The following is a 19,600-nucleotide window of genomic DNA, read 5'->3' as shown; positions in this document are numbered from 1 at the left end:
GTTCCGAAGTTACAAGGGGGATGGATGTAAGAGATCTCCAGAATGTTCAAGCTGCCAATCCAAGGGCAGGGGTTGTCCAGGCTTTAAACAAGTTGGAGAAACCTATTAAACTGACGTTGACGACAGTATTTTCCTTGCTTTCAGCAGCACAGGCACGAGTACATCCTTTCGGCTGCGATTAGACTTACATTTGGAGTAACGCGCTGTCTTAGAGAGCTCCTTTGGTTCAGTGGCGGAATGCGAAGTGATGTCATCACCACTCTAGCGACGATCCAGCCCTGCGTAGCGGGACACTCCGCACCCCGCTCCAGCGATATTCGACCTACGTCAACCAACAGGCTTCTTCCATTTTTTAGTAGCCCAGCAGCTGCCCAGGTATCAGCAGGAGGAATAAAGCACTGAAAGAGCTCAGCTCAGCTCGGCTTGACGAAACGAACCCCAAAGATCCGTAGTTCCCGAGAATCTTGGTCGAATAGGCGTGCCCATGTCTCATTCTTGGTATGGATGTTGAGTCTGCTCTTCGCTGTGATAAGTATCATCAATTGATGTCTAGCCCATTTCACCTCATTTCCTCGGCAGTGCCTAAATCTTGTCCTACAAAAACGCCCTGCTGTATCCATATATCTTTAACAAGACAATCATCCTTCATCATAGTCATACGTTCCCGCATCAATACATAAAACCCATTGCCAATGCCGCTAAACACAGCCCGCCAAGTATCCCTTTTCTCTGTACAACGTCATCGTCTCTGTAATTACGTCCACAATTCAACGTTGCTCCTCTTTAAACAATCAATAGCGCTGGTAGACAACACGATCGCTGGTGCGTGGGCTGTGGCTGTATGATCGTCTTGATACGCTGGTGTAGCTGGCTCGAGGAGAGCGCGATGAGTGATGGTGATGATGGTGGTGGTGATGGTGACCGGTGTATCGCCGAGAAGGCGTGATCTCCTCGTGGTAGTAGTACTTGGTCTTGGGCTTAGGATCACTGAAACACATGTTGGTGGTTGTTGAAGGTCTGTTCTGTTACGCGAACAGTATATTTGTTGTAAGAGGGTGAGGTGAGATTATTGATGCTGAGTTGTATACGTCAGAATGCGATTTGGAAGGATTAAAAAACTCCAAAATGCAAGATATAGATAGGTATATGATAAAGGCAAAAAGAATGTGTGAGCGAAACCTCGAGGAGGGTTCTTTCGTTTGATCTTATACCAAAAATGCCCAATGCCCTGGCGTCTTTTGCCCGGTTTCTTTCTGACCAACCCATGCTGTCACAACCTGGCGCAAACAAGGAGAGGGGTCCTGGGGCCCTTGACCAAGGATGACCATTCGGAACCTGCGTCGCCCACCCATTTCGACTAAAAACAAAGTGCCTCCACACTCTTTCGCGGCCTAGAGCCAAGTAACTTAGAGTTTGCTATTAAAAGAGGCTGGACCTGGGCTTACGAACCTGCCCACCTCTACAGATAACGCCTTGGGCCCTGATTTTTGACGGTGGCTTTGCTGACTCAAAGCCTCGTTTTGGTTAAAACATGACCCAAGCCAAGCGAGCATTCAATGGTCATATGACGCTTCCTCATTTTCAAACTGGAAATTTGATTCATTATAGCATCTCCATCTATATTACACTTTTACGTCTCATCGCGAGAATTGTCCTCGCAGCTGTTGCGAAGATGATGGCTCTTTAGCCAAAAGACATACCCCGTTTCTATTCGAACGTCTATTTCTTCTGCTTAAATTCCACCTGCAGTGTACCCAGAGCCCAGGTGGTCGCGAAAACCGCCATTACACTGATAAAGACAATGAGAGGTTTTCGGATAGTGCCCGACATAGGAACATCGTAAGAGATGATGAGATGTCGGTCTCGGAACTCGTCAACCAGGTTTCTCGCCTTGACGGCGACATGCGTTCTACCGATGGTGTCGAGGTAGGTTCGTGTGCGGTCAACCGAGGTCGACACGATGGACGACACCGGGACGTTGGTGTAGAACTGAACATTCCTGTTTGATGGTTAGATAGGTTGAGAACATGGCTCAGCGTATTGACTTACTCAGCACCCTCAGGAAGAAGGACATTGAGGTTGACTTGCTCATACTCAACACCTTCGAGCTGCTTGGGTCCCTCAAGGAAGGGAACTCGAAGAATATAGCCTCCGGTAGGAGTCTTGCGCACAAAGTTGGAAGCATCTGAGTTCCACCCAATGGTGAAAGGGGCCTTCCAGCCGCCAAACAGAGGGTATCGGAGCTTCAGCTCAAGAAGAGCCTCTCGCTTGTTGGTTCGGAATCGGGATGTCGAAATGTTGCCAATAACATCAACGTAGTAGGCATCCACACTTCCAACCTGGAGAGGAACTCGCATGTCGGAGAGCGCATGGCTGGGTCGGTTGCCTTGGATCAGATCTTTAGTAAAGTCACCTCGGCTGAAGGATCCAGATAGGTTGGCGCCGCGGTAGTGGAGATCGTAGTACTCCTCGAAAGCGATGTTACCACCCCAGTGGCTGACCTCGATATCACGATCAAGCTCCTTAACGTGGGTGACAGGCTTCTGGAACTCGAAGCGAACACGCGCGGGGGAGACAGCACCGGCGGGCTTCTCGTCGAAAGGACCATAGACAAGCTTGGAGCCCTGCTTGACAGGGAACTCCTTGACATCGCCGCTTCCAGGAAGCTTTGTGTAATCGGGAATGTTGGAAGTACCAGTCTTGATCTCGGTCTTCTGCTTCTTCGTGGTGTAGGCGGAAGGTGCGTAGACGGAGAAGTCGTAAGCGAGGAACTGCTTGGCCCTCTGAGCAATAGACGCAGGAAGAGGGGTATAAGCCTTGAGATAGTAGTAGGTGATGCCGAGGGTTTGTTGAGCACCGGGCTTGAGCGGCGCGGGCAATTGAATACGATAGTACTGAACATCACTAATGACAAGTTAGCATTTTGCTGTCTTGGTCGGAAGCCCGAAGAACCTACCTGTTGGTGTCGTATTCGACAGTGTCGACCACAAATGGTCCGGCGTTCGCGTCCTTTCGATCCTTGACCTCGAAACCTCCTACACGAGGTAGCTGTTCAGTAGTAAATGGCACATAGTACTCTGTCTGTGGCTCCTTCGCGACGTTCTCAACGAGGACATTAATCTGTTCTTTGACGTAATTCTTCTCGAGGGAGATGACGTGCACCAAATTGGCGTTCTTGAAGACCTGGGGAGGCTTGAAGTCGGCAGGAAGGATGACTTTTGATGTCTTGGACTCGGTGCTTGCGCCTGCGAATGCTACGGAGACCAAGCTAAAAAGCGCCGTGGTGATGGCGAACGGCTTCATGATGACGACTCAGATAGCGATTTACTCATCGATTGAGCAGATCCAAAGCTGTCGGGTATGAAGAAAAGTTAGTGCCGTGTGCCGAGGAGGATTGTGGTCAAACTTTGGTTGGTTGATGCAAGCTCACAACTCGTCAAGACACCTCAGCTTCGCAGTGCTCCTGAGACAGCTCCCCAAAAAGCATACGTTGCCCATTTGGCACGTCAGCGGAAGCTTCAGGGTAGCTCATTCGCTCAGCCAATGAAAACGTGGCTCGATTGGTTTGGCGGGAGAATCGTAGCGCCGGACCCGGGCCGGGTACCTTAGCTAAAGATTGGATCCATTGTTACCAGATCAATGGGGCCAGATGGGACTGGTCAGTCAAAATTGCATGCCCGCTCAAGCTCAAAGTGCCAGTGAGCTTAGAGGTACCTGTCCGGCAGAGGAGTCAAGTACCTTGCCTTGAGAGACCCCCCCACGAAAGTGGCTTACTGGAGACTTGACATCATGTTACCAAGCTCAAGCTATCAACTCAACGCGGCCGACCCCCATGTTACCCCAGGACTTGAAGGTTGAGAGCAGCGAACCTTGCGTATAGTCGGTGTATCAGGACTTCCTGAACTTTTTTTTCTGGCCATTGCGATATTTTCAGAGCAAAAACAGCTCCTTCAATAATGCAATTGAGGTTTGTTCATGTTGCGTGACTATCAACTAACCACTAAACTACCCCCTCCTCCAACGGCCCGACAAGAGCTCAACACCAGGGCTATAGTCGAGGGGAAAGAAACCTCAACCCACTCACTCAGACCACGCCGGCGCTTTTCAGCGTAAGGCAACTAAATCTAAAAACAACTCATCCTTGTGATTGAAAGCGTCTTCTTTGCTTATTTTGCTTTGCAATGAAGCGGTCAATGTGTAGATGGTGCACTGAGTGATTCGCGCAGGTAGCTAGAAGCAGCTGCAGGCATTAATTACGTAGGTACATGTTGTATGTACGTGAGATAGTTGGGAGTCGAGAATCCAAAGACGAGAGACATCAGGCGGAGACCTGGGATGATCTGTTCGCCAATTGGTCATGGGATGAAAATAAAGTACATGCCAACATCTCCATGCAGGTAGATGTACTTAATCCTGGCCCGATAGATGACCTGAGACTCCCTGCGCATCTCCCGCTCAACGGCTTCAACTCCAATGAGTGGTGAGAATTGGAGGAAGTCAACGTTAAGTTAGCCCAGTCCGTACCTACCTTTGCAGCAGCAGCAGCTACGTAGGGTGTCTTTTACTCCACCTCCCTCCCTCCATCCTGTCCTGTCCTGTCCCATAACTTATCTGGGCTGGTCTGAACTGGTCTACTTTAAAAACCCTTTGCCTCCCCCTACTTTAACCTACTGTTATCAATTGTTCTTCTCCTATACCAATTTCCCTTGTTTTCCGTTTCGTTCCTAATTATTCTACCAACCTATAGAGCTCCTGCTCAGCTTCAACAAGACATTACCCCGCCAAATCCGAACCCCGCCAAACCAGACACACCTCAGCAAAATGGTCGGCCTCGGTCCTCGTCGTCCTCCCTCCCGAAAGGGTACGTATGCCCAATTGATTGTTCCGCGTCGTCTTCTGTATCCCCCGCCCGTCGCCGATGTCTTGTGATTTTGATGCGTCGATTGTACTTGTGCCAGCTGCTGCTACTGGCATGGTGGGGCAGAACCAGCAAAAATGCGCTGCCATGACGATGTTGGTTCCATCTTCAACCAGACCGTGGGGACAGACGTCAGAAGCAAGGGAAGTGTTTTATGAAGGCCGCGGCGATGGAAGAGCCAGCAGCACAAGATCACGAGCCAGTCTCATTGACTTCGTGGGTCTGTGCAAATGCCGGTTTCTACTAAAGACATTCAGCTCGTGGAACCGTGACGTCCAAATTTGAAGAAAGAGTCGTCCGAGATGGTGTATTACGTGAGGCCAACCTTCATATTACCTAGGCATCTCGATCTGCCAGCTGGCAAACACTGTCCTACGGTCACGGCAAAGATGCAGTGCTTGGCAGTGCCTCTGCAGCACTGAAGCCAAAATGCCTTAACGTTCTGTTGACAGCCTCCCATACGCCAAACCCTTTTCTTAGTTTCCTCGTAGATGCACTTCAAAGACAAAACAATACCACAACAACACCGAAATTCGGCTAACAGAAATGATGACAGGATCCATGGCCGATGTCCCCAAGGACCTCGCCGAAGAGATTCACAAGCTTGAGCAGCTCTTCACAGTGGAGCCCAGCAAGCTCAAGGAGATCACCAATCACTTTGTCTCTGAACTCGCCAAGGGTATGTTGCGCATGCAGATCCATCCTGGAGTATCGACTAACATTAAGCAGGTCTCAGCGTTGAGGGTGGCAGCATTGTGAGTCCGCTATATTGCACCTCGAATCTTGTTCCTAACGCAGCATCTAGCCCATGAACCCTACCTGGGTCATGTCGTACCCCGATGGTTACGAAACCGGCACCTATCTGGCCCTCGATATGGGCGGCACGAACCTACGAGTCTGCCAAATCACACTCACTGACGAGAAGTCCGAGTTCGATATCATTCAGTCCAAGTACCGCATGCCCGAGGAGCTCAAGTCTGGCACTTCTGAGGAGCTTTGGGAGTACATCGCAGAATGTCTCTACCAGTTCCTTGAGACACACCACGGAGACTGCAGCAAGTTGGAGAAGATTCCTCTGGGTTTCACATTCTCGTACCCCGCCACCCAGAACTACATCGATGAGGGTATTCTCCAGCGATGGACCAAGGGCTTCGACATTGATGGTGTCGAGGGCAAGAACATTGTCCCCATGTTTGAGGAGGCTTTGAAGGCTCGAGTGCGTTGGATTGATTTTCATGGTGAACCTTACTAACAACGGCATACAGGGAGTTCCCATCAAGCTTGCGGCTATCATCAATGACACTACAGGTACATTGATTGCTTCCGCCTACACCGATACTAAGATGAAGATCGGTTGCATTTTCGGAACAGGCTGCAACGCCGCATACATGGAAGACTGCGGTTCTATTCCCAAGATTGCTGACTTGAATCTGCCCGCCGATCTGCCTATGGCCATCAACTGCGAGTGGGGAGCTTTCGATAACGAGCACAAGGTTCTTCCCCGAACTCCCTATGATATCATCATTGACAAGGAGTCTCCTCGCCCTGGCCAGCAGGCTTTCGAGAAGATGATTGCTGGTCTCTACCTTGGAGAGATCTTCCGACTCATCCTCGTCGATCTCCACGACACCAAGTCCATCCACATCTTCGAGAACCAAGACATTGCTCTTCTCCGCAAGCCTTACTCTCTGGATGCCTCCTTCCTATCTGCTATCGAGGAGTATGTTTGACACTTTTTAAGACTACGAGCATAACTAACTTACTGTTCTTAGGGACCCTTGGGAGAACTTGTCCGAGACACACGATCTTTTCACCAAGAAGCTGAACTTGAAGTGCACACAACCCGAGCTGGAGCTCATCCGTCGAACTGCTGAGCTTATTGGTACACGAGCTGCCCGTCTTTCGGCTTGCGGTGTTGCTGCTATCTGCAAGAAGAAGAACTACGAGTCTTGCCACGTTGGTGCTGATGGTTCCGTGTTCAACAAGTACCCTCACTTCAAGGAACGTGGTGCTAAGGCTCTGCGCGAGATCCTTGATTGGCCTGAGAAGACCAACAAGAAGGACGAGGATCCTATTGAGGTTCTCACCGCTGAGGACGGTAGCGGTGTCGGCGCCGCCCTGATTGCTGCCTTGACGCTCAAGCGAATCAACGAGGGCAACATGGCGGGTATCCTCCACCCTGAGAACTTCAAATAAAGTGAGAGCGGAATCGATTTAGCCAGGGCGTGTGGTAAGCATCAAGATTTAATGGGTGGATCGGAAAATGGAGATAGATGTGTACTTGAAGCACGGATAGAAACGGGGGTTGCTTAAGGAATACCAAAAAGAGGGCAAGACAAGCCCCTGATTCTTGTTGATGGATATATACGCTTAACCCATGAATGTGCAGATAGGCAATCGATATTCTGTAAGATATGTTAGCTTGACGTATCAGTGAAGAATAACTGCTTGGGATGTCTTACTGTCCAGGGTCCAGTAACGCCTTCGTACACCCTCCCATTCTCCCTCACCGGCCTTGTCCAGGCCAGACATGTCGACGTCGCTCTCTTCCCACTCAACATCAAGACCGGCATCAGCACACTGCATCTCGACTACCTTGGTATAGACGTCGTAGCAGATCTTTCTGTCGGCACCAAGTCCGTTGAAGAAGCTGAATTTGCCCTCCTGGTCCATGATACCGATGATGACTTCGGAGAAGAAGTGACGCAGCTGGGAGTAGTCTTCGCCAAAGGTGTCAAAGTAGATAGCATCGTAAACCTCGCCATCCTCGAGTAGCTTTGGTACAATGTCCTGCCACTTGCCCTTGTGCACCTTGAAAGCTCCCTCTTCAGGTCCGCTCTTCTCCCAGCTGGGGCCGAACTTAGATTCGTCCTTGGAAAGGTGCTCGAGAACACTGGGGTGCGCCTCGATGATGTGGTGGCGCGAGGGCTTGAGGTCTGCGAACATGCCATCGATAATTCCCATACCGAAACCAATGTTAAGGATACGCTTGCCTGGCGCTGAGTCGGGAATAAGTGCAGAGACGGAACGACGCATGATGTCCGTTTCCCAGGCCATCATGACACCATTGAGGTCGGAATCCACGAGTTTAGCATCGTCGTATACTAGTTTCGAGTTGAGGTACTCTTCGCTTGTGACCTGCTTCTCCTTGGCATCAGGGGGAATGAACTTGGGTTCTTCTACGGTAGGAGCAGCATCCTCAGTGGAAACCAGCTGAGGCGCCTCATCATCGTTCTCCTCGACCTCCATCTCATCGCCATCCTCTGAGCCGGATGAGAGTTCCTCGTAATCTCCCATAAGAGCGAACAGAAGCTCTGCTCGCACTCCAGCCTCAACACAGAGTTGGTAAAGAGGCTTACGGCCGAGTCTGAGGGCAAGACATCCAGGTGTCTCATTGTTGCTGTCAACATCGTTCCAGATGGCGCCTTGAAGGAAAAGATCATGAACTATCTCCTTGGCCTCCTCGACAGAACCATCCTCTTCTTGATCATCATCCTCGGGAGAAGCAGGCCCGCAGGCACGGATGGCTGCATGCAAGGGTGTCTCTCCAGTCTTGGGGTCCTGGGCATTAGCCTTGCCCGTGGTTTTGAGCAGCTTTTTCAAGCCACTCCTGTCATGACCCCAAGCATGGTAAAGAACTTCTCGAATTTCCTCAGGACAGTCTGATGATATGCGCGCGGGCATAGAATCATCGATTTTGGAAGTCGTTGCGGCCATGGTAACTGTCCTACGGAGGGGCAGCTCACTATCAAAAATAAAAAAATGTGTCGCGGGGTCTTTGGAGGGGCAGACGAGGTTTGGGACGCAACAAGGATGGATGAACGGTTACACCCGTCTAGGCGTTTACCTGCGAATGGATACAGCGAGGTTAGAGCCGATTTTCCGAATATTGAGGTTCAATCCTGCCAGATTCGTGCAAGTTGACGGGGCAGAGACTTGCAGACACGGGCTTAACTGTCGAATTTGACACCGAGCCTCATCTAGACTATGCTCCACTGGGTAACCCCAGTCCAATCGATCCATCAAACTCCACTGTAGCAGGGCATCGGACAGCCTAAGCCTAACAGTTCAGGTCGATGCAAGCTGGGGGCACTGGATGTTATCCTGATGCACTTGCACTTGCACATGCATAAAAAGATGAACGATGATGCACCGCATTTAGGTTCTGACTTGTTACAAGTGCCGCGTTACAGCATACATCAACCAACAGTCCATGCTTGCATAGTGTTCATTTTATTCTTTGCAGCGCACCTAGAAACTCACGCTGGCGCATTGAATCTCTAATGGAGATAGAAGAACGGCCGCTAAAAACTCAGCGGATTCATCTCTTCTTCAGCGCCAGTTTTTTACCTTGTCCCCCTGGCTCTCGCCATCGCATCGCCCATTTACTTGTCTGTAGTGACGTGCACGTTGTTACAGGCCAAAACATGATTCGTCAATGCCCTGATACTCAAAGCTGTCTCGAACCTGAGCTTGAACCCGGGACAACGCCAACTAAGCCAGGATAGGCCTATTGCTCCACATAACGCGCGACCTAGAGTCTGTTGCTCAACGCCGACGATAACAAGCGACCAAGAATCAATCCGAGGCAGGGAAACCTTGACATTTTTCGTACCGTAACGTAAGTGTCGCCTTATATCCATCGCAGCGCATATTGGTTCCTCCTGCCGTCTTCCGTCTACTCGCCAGCCCCGGACTCTCCTTCTTAACCTTGATTATTACACCAAAACATTGTCTCGCCCTCTTACTCTTGTTATTATCTCCAGGTAAGCAACCATAACGAGACCTGCATCGCACAAGCAGAGCGCAGTACCACCAGCATCTATCCATTGATTGCTTCGTCCACTGCACTGGTTGCCTTTCAGTAATCAATCACCTCTCTTGTTCTCCCATCCAACCGTTCCCGTTGAAACTCAATTCCACGGATGTCGCATCCTGTTTTCTTAATGCGCACATGCTGATCGTACAAGACCTCAAGACCCGTTCCAGAACCTGGCTCAGCACCCGCTCGGGCATTAAACCCTCTGTCCGGCCCGGCGTCGTCGTCATGAAGTTTGGAGAGCAGCTTCGCTCCAGTGTTATCCACGAGTATCAGTGGTATTATATCGATTACGATGGTCTAAAGGATGAGCTCAAGAGGGCGACCGGCCCTATCAAAGCCTCAGGAAAGGGTCCTGAATGGACCGAAGATGACGAGACACGCTTCGTCGCCAAGCTCGAGGCCGAGCTGGAGAAGGTTCACACAAAGCAGAAGGTGAAGGCTATGGAGATTTCCCGTCGCATTGCTGTGAGCGAGCGCGAAGTTAAAGAAGTGGTTAACCGCCTTAACGAGCGCGGTCTCGGTGAGAATGGACCTACCGAGGAAGAGTTCATGCTGCTCGAGGAGGATCTCAGCGATATTATTGCCGATGTCCACGACCTCGCCAAGTTCGTTCAGCTTAACTATACCGGATTTTACAAGATTATTAAGAAGCACGATGTAAGTCGCCGCCCGTTGCGGATTTGGTACAGCAATCGTCTAACACGAGACCCAGAAAATGACCGGATGGCACCTGAAGCCCGTATTCGATAGCCGACTCAAGGCCAAGCCTTTTTACAAGGAAAACTACGACGCGTCTGTTATTGAGCTGTCCAAGCTTTACGATCTCGTCCGAACCCGTGGAAACCCTGTCAAGGGTGACAGTGCTGCTGGTGGAGGCCAGGCCAGTTTCATCCGGCAAACGACCAAATACTGGGTTCACCCCGATAATGTGACAGAACTGAAGCTTATCATTCTGAAGCACTTGCCCGTTCTTGTCTTCAATGCCAACAAGGACTTTGACCCAGAGGATTCAGCCATCACATCGATCTACTACGATAACCCTGAGAAATGGGACTTGTACGAGGGCCGACTGAAGAAGACTGAAGGTGCTGAGGCTATTAGATTGCGATGGTATGGAGGCATGAAGACCGAGACGATTTTCGTTGAGCGCAAAACACATCGTGAGGACTGGACTGGCGAGAAGTCTGTCAAGGCTCGATTCGCCATGAAGGAGAAGAACGTCAACGCATACATGAAGGGAGAACTTCTGCCCGCTGCCATCTTCGAGAAGGCACGAAAGGAGGGCAAGAAGCCTGAGAAGGCCATTGCCGAGGATGAGCGATTGGCATCAGAGGTTCAGTACTCGGTGCTGAAGAAGGGTTACAAGCCCGTGTGCCGATCCTTCTACAACCGTACCGCATTCCAGCTTCCTGCCGATGCCCGAGTGCGAATTTCACTCGACACTGAGCTCACCATGGTGAGAGAAGACAACCTAGATGGCCGCGCTCGCTCTGGAGACAACTGGAGACGTATGGACATTGGTATCGATTACCCCTTCTCGCAGCTGCCTGCTGAAGACATTGAGCGATTTCCCTACGCCGTTCTGGAGGTTAAGCTCCAGACTCAGGCCGGGCAGGAGCCCCCTGAATGGGTTCGACAGTTGATCTCATCTCACCTGGTTGAGGCTGTCCCCAAGTTCTCCAAGTTCATCCATGGTACGGCGACTTTGTTTCCCGATAAGATCGACTTGCTGCCTTTCTGGATGCCGCAAATGGATGTCGATATCCGCAAGCCTGTTACTCACGACTTCGGTATTCGACGACCTGGCTTGTCAGGAACGACAAACACATCTGATGATGAGGATGATTTGGACTCTGATGACGAGGAAGCTGCGCCTTCTGGTCGCAATGGTACTAATGGTACCAATGGAGAATCGAGTGCGCAAGGCGCCAGCCGTCGTCGAGGACTCCCAGCTGCTGATGTTGAGGGCCAGATAACGGACCTGCCTGAAGTGAACGAGGATTGTCTTTACGATTCGGATGACGAGTACGACGAGAACTATGAACTGGAGCTCGCCAGACGCGAAGGTGGATGGCGGTACTATTCAACTCTGTTTTCCACCAAAGGTCGACGTTTTGGACAAGCTTTGGGACAACATGCGGTTTCTGCTTTGAAGGCAGCCACCCCTGTACCTCGCAGCACCCAAGTGCCGCGTAGCGACCGATTACAAGCTTTGTTTGGACAAGCCCCTATTCAGACCAAGAAGTTTAAGGCGCCTCCTGGCAAGAAGATCTATGTGCCTGTGCGAGTCGAACCCAAGGTCTATTTTGCGGCGGAGAGAACGTTTTTGGGATGGGTAAGTCAAATCCGGTTATCGTTGCAAACCTGTGGCTAACATGATACTACAGCTCGAATTTTCTATCTATATCGGTACCATTGCTGTGACACTACTCAACTTCGGCAGCCACCCTACGCCAGCCCACTTCTGGGTAGCGGGCGCCTTTACACTGCTCGCCATTCTTAGTCTCTGCTATTCTGTTTTCACATACCTCTACCGAAGCCAAGGTATTCGATCTCGTAAGGTTGTCAAGTTTTACGACCGCTGGGGTCCCACTGCACTCTGCGTGTCTCTCTTCATTGGAGTGGCTCTTAACTTCGCGTTCGAAGGCAGAGAGAGAAATCTTTGGTAGAAGTTGGGAGTTATTGTTTAGCTGGTCATTCTATATTGGGTCGTTTGAAGCGGTTAATGAGCAGTGGTTGAGAAGTAAGTGCAGGGGGTCAGCCTTCATCAGGTGTTTTCTTAGTGTACTTCATAGTAAAGAGATGGATAAAAGGTCATAGGGTTGGACAATACTCAAAATAAAAGCATTTTGTACAATCGCCGTTGGTCTGTTAGGTGTTTGACTGTAGGTATGTTAGAATCTCCGCACTGACACGGAACCGGAACCTTATTCCTTGCACTTCAAGCCCAACATGACTTCCCTCACGATTGACGCTAAATAAACTCGACGCCAAGGCTGTCAAGCTCTAATCTGCTATGTGTTCTAGGCCACGGTCTCTGAGCCAGCTCCAATGGTTTAGTTGACGCCGCCAGCGCCTTTGGGAGTGACATGACAGCAACGAAGCTCACGAGGTTGGAGAATTCCGTTCAAGCCGGAAAGAGGCTTAGCTATATCGAAGACAGATACGTTACTATGACATGACACGATGAAATTCCAGGCTCTGTAATACAGTATAAAGTCAAGAGAGGGGAAGGCGTTGCACCATGGTGGTTTATGTGACCATCAAGATATCCCCTCTCATCCGTGAACCTTTATCTATAGACACCATGACTGTTCTTCAGACTCAATCCGAGTTCGGACATGCGCCGCCGCCGCAGACTCCCTATAGTGTTATCACAAATATTCCTGGGTGGGACGTTGCTAGGGCTATTCGTGACGGCGATCCAACTCCTATGAAGAGGATAGTTCACATCTACCCTCGCTTTTTACCTACACACCAAGCCACTCAGGTAAGCCAACCAAGGTCTTTCCCTGCCCCAGGGTATCAGAAGAATTGGCCGAATTCATAAGAGACGAAATAGTTTGGTCACTTTATGCTGGCTTAGGCTAGCTCTTAGGCTACTTCATTATGGTAGCCTAAGCCTTCGAGAACAATTCTTCTGTTGCCCACCTGCCAAGGTCTTTCCCTGGCTACCCTGCCATATGGAAGTCTGCTAACAAGTTGGTACCTATAGCTTGGCCATGAGATTGCAAAACATATCGGCCATGGCGACAAGGCTGCCCTGGTCTATCTTGACCCGGCGATATGGCCGTATACCATTCACCACATCACCCACGAGAACCGCGGCGAGAGACGTACAGACCCAAAAGACGTGGCTCTCAAGTGTATCGAGATAGATGGCCATCGGCTATACGTCATTCTCGCCAGTCCCATGGCTATGCCCGTCATGATGCTCACTTGGCAGAATCCTGGTCTTGGGATTTCTCTTCGCGGAGCTGAGCATCTCCTCAAGGGCATAGATACTATCAAGGAAATACCCTTTGAAGATGGAGCAGTAACTCTGCCCTCACCAAGCGGGACTCCTGAGAGTCAAGTTCATGATGCTCTTCGAGAGAGAATCGTTGAGCTTCTCCATCGTGCTCCGAGAGATAATGTGAAGTGCACACCCAAAGACGTTTTTCTGTACCCAACAGGAATGGCAGCTATCTTCCATTCAAGCAATCTCTTGACGAAACATCGCCCCGGCACTATCGTCTTATTGGGCGTCGTTTTCCATAATACTCATCACCATCTCATCGAGGAATGTCCACAGGGGATGAAACATTTCGGAAGAACTGACCCGGAGGGACTTGCCATCTTTGAAGACTGGTTGAAAAAGGAGAAACAAGAGGGTCGGTCTCCGAGTTATGTCTTTGTCGAAGTTCCTGGAAACCCTACGTTGGAGACCCCTGATATGGGTCGTCTAAAGATACTCGTAAGTAACCGCCGAAAGCATAAGAGACGAAATAGTTTAGACATTTTGTGTCAGTTTAGACTATGCTTTTGTCTTTAGCCTGAGAAGGAAATTTACTAACTTCCCACAGTCAGAAGAATACGGCTTCATCCTCATCATCGATGATACAGTCGGTGGATTCGCCAACATAGATGTCCTCTCCCACGGAGACATTCTCTTGACTTCTCTCACAAAGTCCTTCAGCGGCTATGCCAACGTCATGGGCGGTTCAATTGTTCTCAACCCCCTGTCCTCTCACTATCAAGCTCTCTGGTCTCTCTTCAAAGAGTCCCACCACAACGAACTCTTCGCATCAGACGCAGAAGTTCTACTATCCAATTCGATGGACTTTCTTGAGCGAACTCGTATTCTTAACCGAAATGCCCTCGCTATCGCAAACTTTCTGCATGATGCTATTTCTTTTCCCAGCTCTCCTATTGCTAATGTGCAGTATCCAAGCCTCTTGGCTAGCAAGACAAACTACGACGAGGTCATGCGCCAACCGACGCCAGAGCTTCCACAGCCAGGATACGGATGCCTCCTGACAGTCGAGTTCCGTAACGTGGAAAGTGCTACAGCTTTCTATGACAAAGCCGGCTTCTATCCAAGTCCTCACCTTGGCGGCCATGTGACAATCATGTTTCCGTATAATATGGTCGTCTTCGGCAAGAAACCTGAAGAGAAAGCATACATGGAGGAGTTTGGTGTCAGAGAAGCGAGTGTGCGCATCTCAGCTGGTTTGGAGAGTGAAGAGGATCTGATCGACACTTTAAGGGACGCTCTCCAAGCTGCAACAGAGGTCAATAAATGTCTTGCGAATGGGTTCGCGAATGGTAGCTAAAGTTAATGAGTCTATAGTTTGCAATAATATCAGAATTAATTGGATTAAACATCTCAACAGCTATCTATTCCACATATGTATGCCCAACGCCTGACCCAGCCAGGATGTTTGTCCATAATGCAACTCTAACCCTAAAGTGACACTCATCATCTTTTCTACATGGTATATCATTCAACATCGTGAAAATCCCCTCAACTTTCGTGCTATCTTTATGCGACGGAGGTCACCCTACGGATGGTCCTTCTCGCGCCTTCACCCATAATCACAACAGCATTCTCGGACTCCAGAGCCTTCATCACCTCGGTGAACTCGGATTGTTCAACAGGAATACTGGAACCCTCGCCCAGTCGGCGAGCAACATCACTCCATCGAACTGTGTTGCCTCCAGCTGTCATATCATCCAAGAGATGTAGAAGAGCGGTGCGAAGCTCGTCGCGACGCTTGCGATCAGCCGCACTAGTTCCCTCAGTGAGAAGACTCATGTCAATACGACCGTTCGCATCTGTGGCGGCCGTCTTCAAAGCGCTCTGAATAAGTCGGTTGGCTTCGCGGACATCGTCACGAGTGACTGTCTCAGCGAGGCGCATCTTGGCGTGGGCTTCAGACAGACGAATCATACTCTCGAGTTGACGGGTTGTGGCAGTGATACGCTTGTCAGCAGCGCGAACGTCCTGTCCGAGAGCGCGCATGGCGACATAGCAATCGACCAGCTCCTGGGCAGCTTCCTGGGAGATGACAGGTTGGATCTTGGAGCGTGCATAAGAGATGTAGAGAGTCAGGAACTCGACAGGGAGGATGTCGTTGTTGGTAGGAGCGGACTGAGGCTTATCCTCAAGGTAAAGAGACAGAAGATGCTTGGCCAAACGACGATCATTCTTCTCATCAGCAGTGTCCAGCATGAGGTAGACCAAATCAAAACGAGAGAGGAGTGTGGGAGGAAGGTCGATGTTCTGAGGAACGGGGAGATCAGGGTTGTAACGACTGCCGATAGGGTTGGCTGAGGCAAGAATACTGGTTCGAGCGTTCAGAGTCGTAATGATACCAGCCTTGGCAACTGACACAGTCTGCTGTTCCATCACTTCGTGAAGTACGGAACGTGTGGCATCTGACATCTTGTCGAACTCATCAATACAGCAAACACCTCCATCTGACAAAACAAGAGCTCCAGACTCGAGGACGAGCTGTCTTGTCTCTGGATCTCGCGTAACGTAGGCGGTCAAACCGACAGCGGATGATCCCTTACCACTGGTGTAAACACCACGGGGAGCAATCTTGTGAACGTAAGAGAGCATTTGCGACTTAGCTGTCGAAGGGTCACCACAGAGAAGGACATTAATGTCACCTCGGTACTTGGGACTACCACCCTTTTGGAACGTCTTGTTGGTGCCGCCAAAGAGTTGCAGCAGAATACCCTTCTTGACGTCGTCCATTTCGTAGATCGAGGGGGCCAGGGAACGAGAGAGAAGATCGTAAATGTCATCACGGGCGGCTGTCTCCCGGATCTTTTCCTCATCCTCAGGGCTGATCTTTCGTGTCTCTTCGATGCCATTCTCGCCACCTTCGGCGTCCTCCTCACCAGCGATTCCGAGGGTTGACGGGTCAGCGCCCATGCGCCTCTTATCGACCTTCTGGATGTGCAAGACGTCAACATAGGTTTTATGCACACTCTTGAGAGCACGCTGGCGAGGGTTGACTCGAACGGGGCTGACGCGGAAAATACCGGTGAGCTCAACACGGTCACCAGCCTTACAGAAATCAACAAGTTCGTTATACACGCACACAGAAACTGAGTGAGGTGTCTGACCAGCAGGTACCGCATCGGGTGTTTCTTGAAGCTTGATGACTTGTTTGTCCTCAAAAGAACAACGATTGTGGACGATCTGCATGGAATTCTTGGACTTGCAAATTTCGCGAGGGCACTCAGTAGGCTCACGAATCTTGCCACGATCCAACCCGACGTTGACAGAATGGAAACAGACGTTGCAGCGGAAGAAGGCATCCTTCATATCGGGAATGACAGGAGTGGTACGGATGACCAGACCCTTGATGCAGATAAGGCGATCCATATCTGATGATATTAGCTTCATACAAAGTACATATAGGACAATAGCTTACCGGAAGGATTCAAGTCTCTTAGGTTGGTAGTCTTGTCCAATCCAAAAGGTCGGAGGACATAAATGGAGGAAGCCACCTGGTCCTCAAGGGAAGCCTGCTGCTGATCGTGTTGTGTTCGAGGCGTGGGTGCCTCCTCGGGTCTATCTGAGCTAGGGAAAGCAAAGTCGGAGCTCTGTGTGTTCTGCTGTGAAGCCTGGTGACCAGCACTGCTCTGAGAACGGTTTCTCATAGTCTCTGCCCGGGCAATCTCAACCATCATATCATGAACGGACTGATCCATAACAGGCACAATTTCTTGAGGATACGCTTGGATTTGATGCCACAGCTTTCGTGTGGGTGGGTAGAGATTCAGGTCGGAAATGTCGAGGTAAAGTCTCGTCGCGCCCAGAAGCAACATGTTTTCCAAAGCCTCCCAGTAGGGCTTCGATTCCGCATCAGGGGCATTCTGAACGTCTTCGTCGGACGCACCATCGCGATACATACGGTATTTCTGTGTGAAGTTGCGCAGAAAGTCCTTGAACGAGGCGAAGGTATCGTCAATAGAAACGGTCGTACCCCAGATAAGACTCTGACCTGGTCCGCCAAGAGCATCGGCCTCGGAGGTGTTGGGGTCTCTGTTCGCGAATGAAGCAGCATCAGATCCTTCAGCTGGGCTCTCACGAATCACACGACCAGCATCATCAAGAATAACTCGACGAACGGCACGGGGTGTTCGTGCTGCGTCAGAGTTGATATCACCTCGGCGATGAGGTGCAGGTGTGCCGATTTGAGAGCCTAAGAATAGTCCACTGCCTTCACTTCGAAGCTCCGACTGCTGTCGTCGTGATCTTCCGGGGCTTGAGCTTTGGTAGAATATGGGTGAAGATCCTATACTAGTCAGTCTCGTAACACTTAGGTTGAAACTTCCCATTGCTCACCTCCATTGTAGGCTGGGGTTGTTGGGTTGGCTCGGGGTGTTCTTTCGGGGTCGACGTCGCTCCGGGTATCCCTCGTCTGGGCAAAAGGCGAGCTAGGGATATCGCTGCGACCGCGAGTGCTCTGGCTGTTTGTCATCTGCCCGAATGGCGAGGATACATCTCCAGAGATATCATTTTGACCACTGGGTCCTGGTGAAGAGGACTGGTAACGCAAAGGACTCGAGGGAACCTGCTGCTGCGAATTTTCTGGCTGAGCAGAACGACGAGGAGTCGCTGAGCTGCGTGTCGATCTTTTCGTGGGCGACGACATGATCAATTATGTTGTGTTTTGCGGTTTGTACAAAGTGAAGCTGGAAAATGCAACTTGGCTTGACCCTTGTCTACCGCTACTGTTGACGTTAGGAAATTGGTAGTCAAAACGAGGGGGAGGGGATTGGCTGGGTGACGGGTCGCGTCTCCTATTTCCTACACGCGTTAAGTGCTTTACGCGAAACGCGCCTGCCAATTAATTCGAGGTTAGGGGTCAAGGGACGTCTGATAAGATAAGAAGCTACGGAGCGGTCAAACGTTGGTTCCGACATCCCTCGTTCGCAGTGTGGCATCGCTGGCATCTGTATCTGGAGGGGCCACCGTTTAGAGTAGGAAGCACTTACAAGCTACCGTACAATACAACAAACCGCCATCATGTCTCCTGGAATGACCCTTTTCTCGGTTCAGGCCGTCTTGATCCTCAGCACCGAGGACGGCTCAAGAATATTCGCAAAGTACTTCCAGTCGCCTCACTCAGCTCCCAATGGTACATCAATCCTCTCCTGAGCTTCCCTAGCTATAATACCACTGGGCGCAACAACAGCTGACAACTGTTCTAAACAGCTCCTGCCAGCGCTTCCGCCAACCCCTACTCCGATGTCAAGGCGCAAAAGGCTTTCGAGAAGGGTCTCATTGAGAAGACCGCCAAGCAGACCGGCGACATTATTCTCTACGACAACCGGATTGTTCTGTACAAGATGGAGTCGGATGTCATGATGTACGTTGTTGGCAGTGTCGACGAGAACGAGATTCTTCTGTACAACACCATTCTGGCTCTGCGAGACTCCCTTCACCTGCTCTTCAAGTAAGGACCCCTTATACAAGCTTGCGCATTGCTTTGCGGCATGCACTAACATGGTTGTTGTAGGCAATCCGTCGATAAGAGAACAATTGTTGAGAACTACGACCTCGTTTCGCTCGCCATTGATGAGATCGTCGACGACGGTATCATTCTCGAGACTGACCCCACCATCATCGTCCAGCGTGTCAGCCGAGCACCCACACAGGACATGCCCGTCGGCCGTATCGACCTCAGTGAACAGGGCGTCAACAACCTGGCGCAGCTAGGAAAGTCGAAATTGGCGGACTGGCTTCGACAGGGTCTGTAAAGGGTATGAAAGGGTTACGTCTAGATATTCAGGAGTTTTGTCGTTATACTAGCGCCGCATGCAAACCAAAATTCAAAAGAGGAAGACTTCACGCT

The 19,600-nt window shown here is 50.5% G+C and overlaps 8 protein-coding genes across 8 annotated transcripts; 4 read left to right on the top strand and 4 right to left on the bottom strand.

Moving 5' to 3' along the window:
- Positions 1–321: 321 nt before the first annotated feature.
- Positions 322–1,141, bottom strand: B0J16DRAFT_327021 (uncharacterized protein). The gene has a single exon (XM_046126062.1). The coding sequence runs from the start codon at positions 996–998 to the stop codon at positions 792–794; it is 207 nt and encodes a 68-aa protein (XP_045988563.1). The 5' UTR covers positions 999–1,141; the 3' UTR covers positions 322–791.
- A 331-nt stretch (positions 1,142–1,472) lies between these two features.
- Positions 1,473–3,468, bottom strand: B0J16DRAFT_327019 (Ribophorin I). Its single transcript, XM_046126061.1, has 3 exons — positions 2,957–3,468; positions 2,050–2,904; positions 1,473–1,999 (listed from the first exon to the last, which is right to left on the bottom strand). The coding sequence occupies exons 1-3, from the start codon at positions 3,301–3,303 to the stop codon at positions 1,720–1,722; spliced, it is 1,482 nt and encodes a 493-aa protein (XP_045988562.1). The 5' UTR covers positions 3,304–3,468; the 3' UTR covers positions 1,473–1,719.
- Positions 3,469–5,334: 1,866 nt separating this feature from the next.
- On the top strand, positions 5,335–7,231 carry B0J16DRAFT_9085 (putative hexokinase HXK1). Its single transcript, XM_046134672.1, has 5 exons — positions 5,335–5,597; positions 5,648–5,673; positions 5,724–6,128; positions 6,184–6,638; positions 6,691–7,231. The coding sequence occupies exons 1-5, from the start codon at positions 5,465–5,467 to the stop codon at positions 7,112–7,114; spliced, it is 1,443 nt and encodes a 480-aa protein (XP_045988561.1). The 5' UTR covers positions 5,335–5,464; the 3' UTR covers positions 7,115–7,231.
- A 57-nt stretch (positions 7,232–7,288) lies between these two features.
- Positions 7,289–8,635, bottom strand: B0J16DRAFT_260333 (arginine N-methyltransferase 2; the record flags this gene model as incomplete). Its single annotated transcript, XM_046123243.1, has 2 exons — positions 7,289–7,323; positions 7,381–8,635. The coding sequence occupies 2 exons, from the start codon at positions 8,633–8,635 to the stop codon at positions 7,289–7,291; spliced, it is 1,290 nt and encodes a 429-aa protein (XP_045988560.1).
- Positions 8,636–9,510: 875 nt separating this feature from the next.
- On the top strand, positions 9,511–12,663 carry B0J16DRAFT_327011 (VTC domain-containing protein). Its single transcript, XM_046126060.1, has 4 exons — positions 9,511–9,684; positions 9,889–10,397; positions 10,453–12,075; positions 12,128–12,663. Exons 2-4 carry the CDS (start codon positions 9,966–9,968, stop codon positions 12,407–12,409), a joined length of 2,337 nt encoding a protein of 778 aa, XP_045988559.1. The 5' UTR covers positions 9,511–9,684; positions 9,889–9,965; the 3' UTR covers positions 12,410–12,663.
- Positions 12,664–13,047: 384 nt separating this feature from the next.
- Positions 13,048–15,055, top strand: B0J16DRAFT_257132 (pyridoxal phosphate-dependent transferase; the record flags this gene model as incomplete). The annotated part of the gene is made up of 3 exons (XM_046123138.1): positions 13,048–13,230; positions 13,456–14,196; positions 14,306–15,055. The coding sequence occupies 3 exons, from the start codon at positions 13,048–13,050 to the stop codon at positions 15,053–15,055; spliced, it is 1,674 nt and encodes a 557-aa protein (XP_045988558.1).
- A 23-nt stretch (positions 15,056–15,078) lies between these two features.
- On the bottom strand, positions 15,079–18,695 carry B0J16DRAFT_408595 (MCM2/3/5 family-domain-containing protein). Its single transcript, XM_046133041.1, has 3 exons — positions 18,088–18,695; positions 17,171–18,037; positions 15,079–17,123 (listed from the first exon to the last, which is right to left on the bottom strand). The coding sequence occupies exons 1-3, from the start codon at positions 18,395–18,397 to the stop codon at positions 15,265–15,267; spliced, it is 3,036 nt and encodes a 1,011-aa protein (XP_045988557.1). The 5' UTR covers positions 18,398–18,695; the 3' UTR covers positions 15,079–15,264.
- B0J16DRAFT_8989 (Longin-like domain-containing protein) lies at positions 18,521–19,596 on the top strand. Its single transcript, XM_046134654.1, has 3 exons — positions 18,521–18,883; positions 18,961–19,201; positions 19,265–19,596. Exons 1-3 carry the CDS (start codon positions 18,772–18,774, stop codon positions 19,503–19,505), a joined length of 594 nt encoding a protein of 197 aa, XP_045988556.1. The 5' UTR covers positions 18,521–18,771; the 3' UTR covers positions 19,506–19,596.
- The last annotated feature ends 4 nt before the right edge of the window (positions 19,597–19,600 follow it).

This window comes from Fusarium flagelliforme (genome assembly GCF_020744385.1).
Source record: "Fusarium flagelliforme strain FIESC 12 MPI-CAGE-AA-0113 chromosome Unknown B0J16scaffold_1, whole genome shotgun sequence".
Lineage (NCBI taxonomy): Eukaryota > Fungi > Ascomycota > Sordariomycetes > Hypocreales > Nectriaceae > Fusarium > Fusarium flagelliforme.
This window is presented reverse-complemented; position numbering and strand designations above follow the sequence as displayed.

Excerpts from the sequence above, each read along its gene's own strand:
- B0J16DRAFT_327021 (XM_046126062.1), bottom strand. The coding sequence starts at position 998 with ATGTGTTTCAGTGATCCTAAGCCCAAGACCAAGTACTACTACCACGAG.
- B0J16DRAFT_327019 (XM_046126061.1), bottom strand. The coding sequence starts at position 3,303 with ATGAAGCCGTTCGCCATCACCACGGCGCTTTTTAGCTTGGTCTCCGTA. Across the intron at positions 2,905-2,956 it reads GTCGAATACGACACCAACAG|TGATGTTCAGTACTATCGTA; the intron begins GTAGGTTCTTCG and ends ACTTGTCATTAG. Across the intron at positions 2,000-2,049 it reads CTTCTTCCTGAGGGTGCTGA|GAATGTTCAGTTCTACACCA; the intron begins GTAAGTCAATAC and ends ACCATCAAACAG.
- B0J16DRAFT_9085 (XM_046134672.1), top strand. The coding sequence starts at position 5,465 with ATGATGACAGGATCCATGGCCGATGTCCCCAAGGACCTCGCCGAAGAG. Across the intron at positions 5,598-5,647 it reads TGTCTCTGAACTCGCCAAGG|GTCTCAGCGTTGAGGGTGGC; the intron begins GTATGTTGCGCA and ends AACATTAAGCAG. Across the intron at positions 5,674-5,723 it reads GCGTTGAGGGTGGCAGCATT|CCCATGAACCCTACCTGGGT; the intron begins GTGAGTCCGCTA and ends CGCAGCATCTAG.
- B0J16DRAFT_327011 (XM_046126060.1), top strand. The coding sequence starts at position 9,966 with ATGAAGTTTGGAGAGCAGCTTCGCTCCAGTGTTATCCACGAGTATCAG. Across the intron at positions 10,398-10,452 it reads AGATTATTAAGAAGCACGAT|AAAATGACCGGATGGCACCT; the intron begins GTAAGTCGCCGC and ends CACGAGACCCAG. Across the intron at positions 12,076-12,127 it reads AGAGAACGTTTTTGGGATGG|CTCGAATTTTCTATCTATAT; the intron begins GTAAGTCAAATC and ends ATGATACTACAG.
- B0J16DRAFT_408595 (XM_046133041.1), bottom strand. The coding sequence starts at position 18,397 with ATGTCGTCGCCCACGAAAAGATCGACACGCAGCTCAGCGACTCCTCGT. Across the intron at positions 18,038-18,087 it reads AACCCCAGCCTACAATGGAG|GATCTTCACCCATATTCTAC; the intron begins GTGAGCAATGGG and ends TGACTAGTATAG. Across the intron at positions 17,124-17,170 it reads AAGAGACTTGAATCCTTCCG|ATATGGATCGCCTTATCTGC; the intron begins GTAAGCTATTGT and ends TAATATCATCAG.
- B0J16DRAFT_8989 (XM_046134654.1), top strand. The coding sequence starts at position 18,772 with ATGTCTCCTGGAATGACCCTTTTCTCGGTTCAGGCCGTCTTGATCCTC. Across the intron at positions 18,884-18,960 it reads GCCTCACTCAGCTCCCAATG|CTCCTGCCAGCGCTTCCGCC; the intron begins GTACATCAATCC and ends TGTTCTAAACAG. Across the intron at positions 19,202-19,264 it reads TCCCTTCACCTGCTCTTCAA|GCAATCCGTCGATAAGAGAA; the intron begins GTAAGGACCCCT and ends TGGTTGTTGTAG.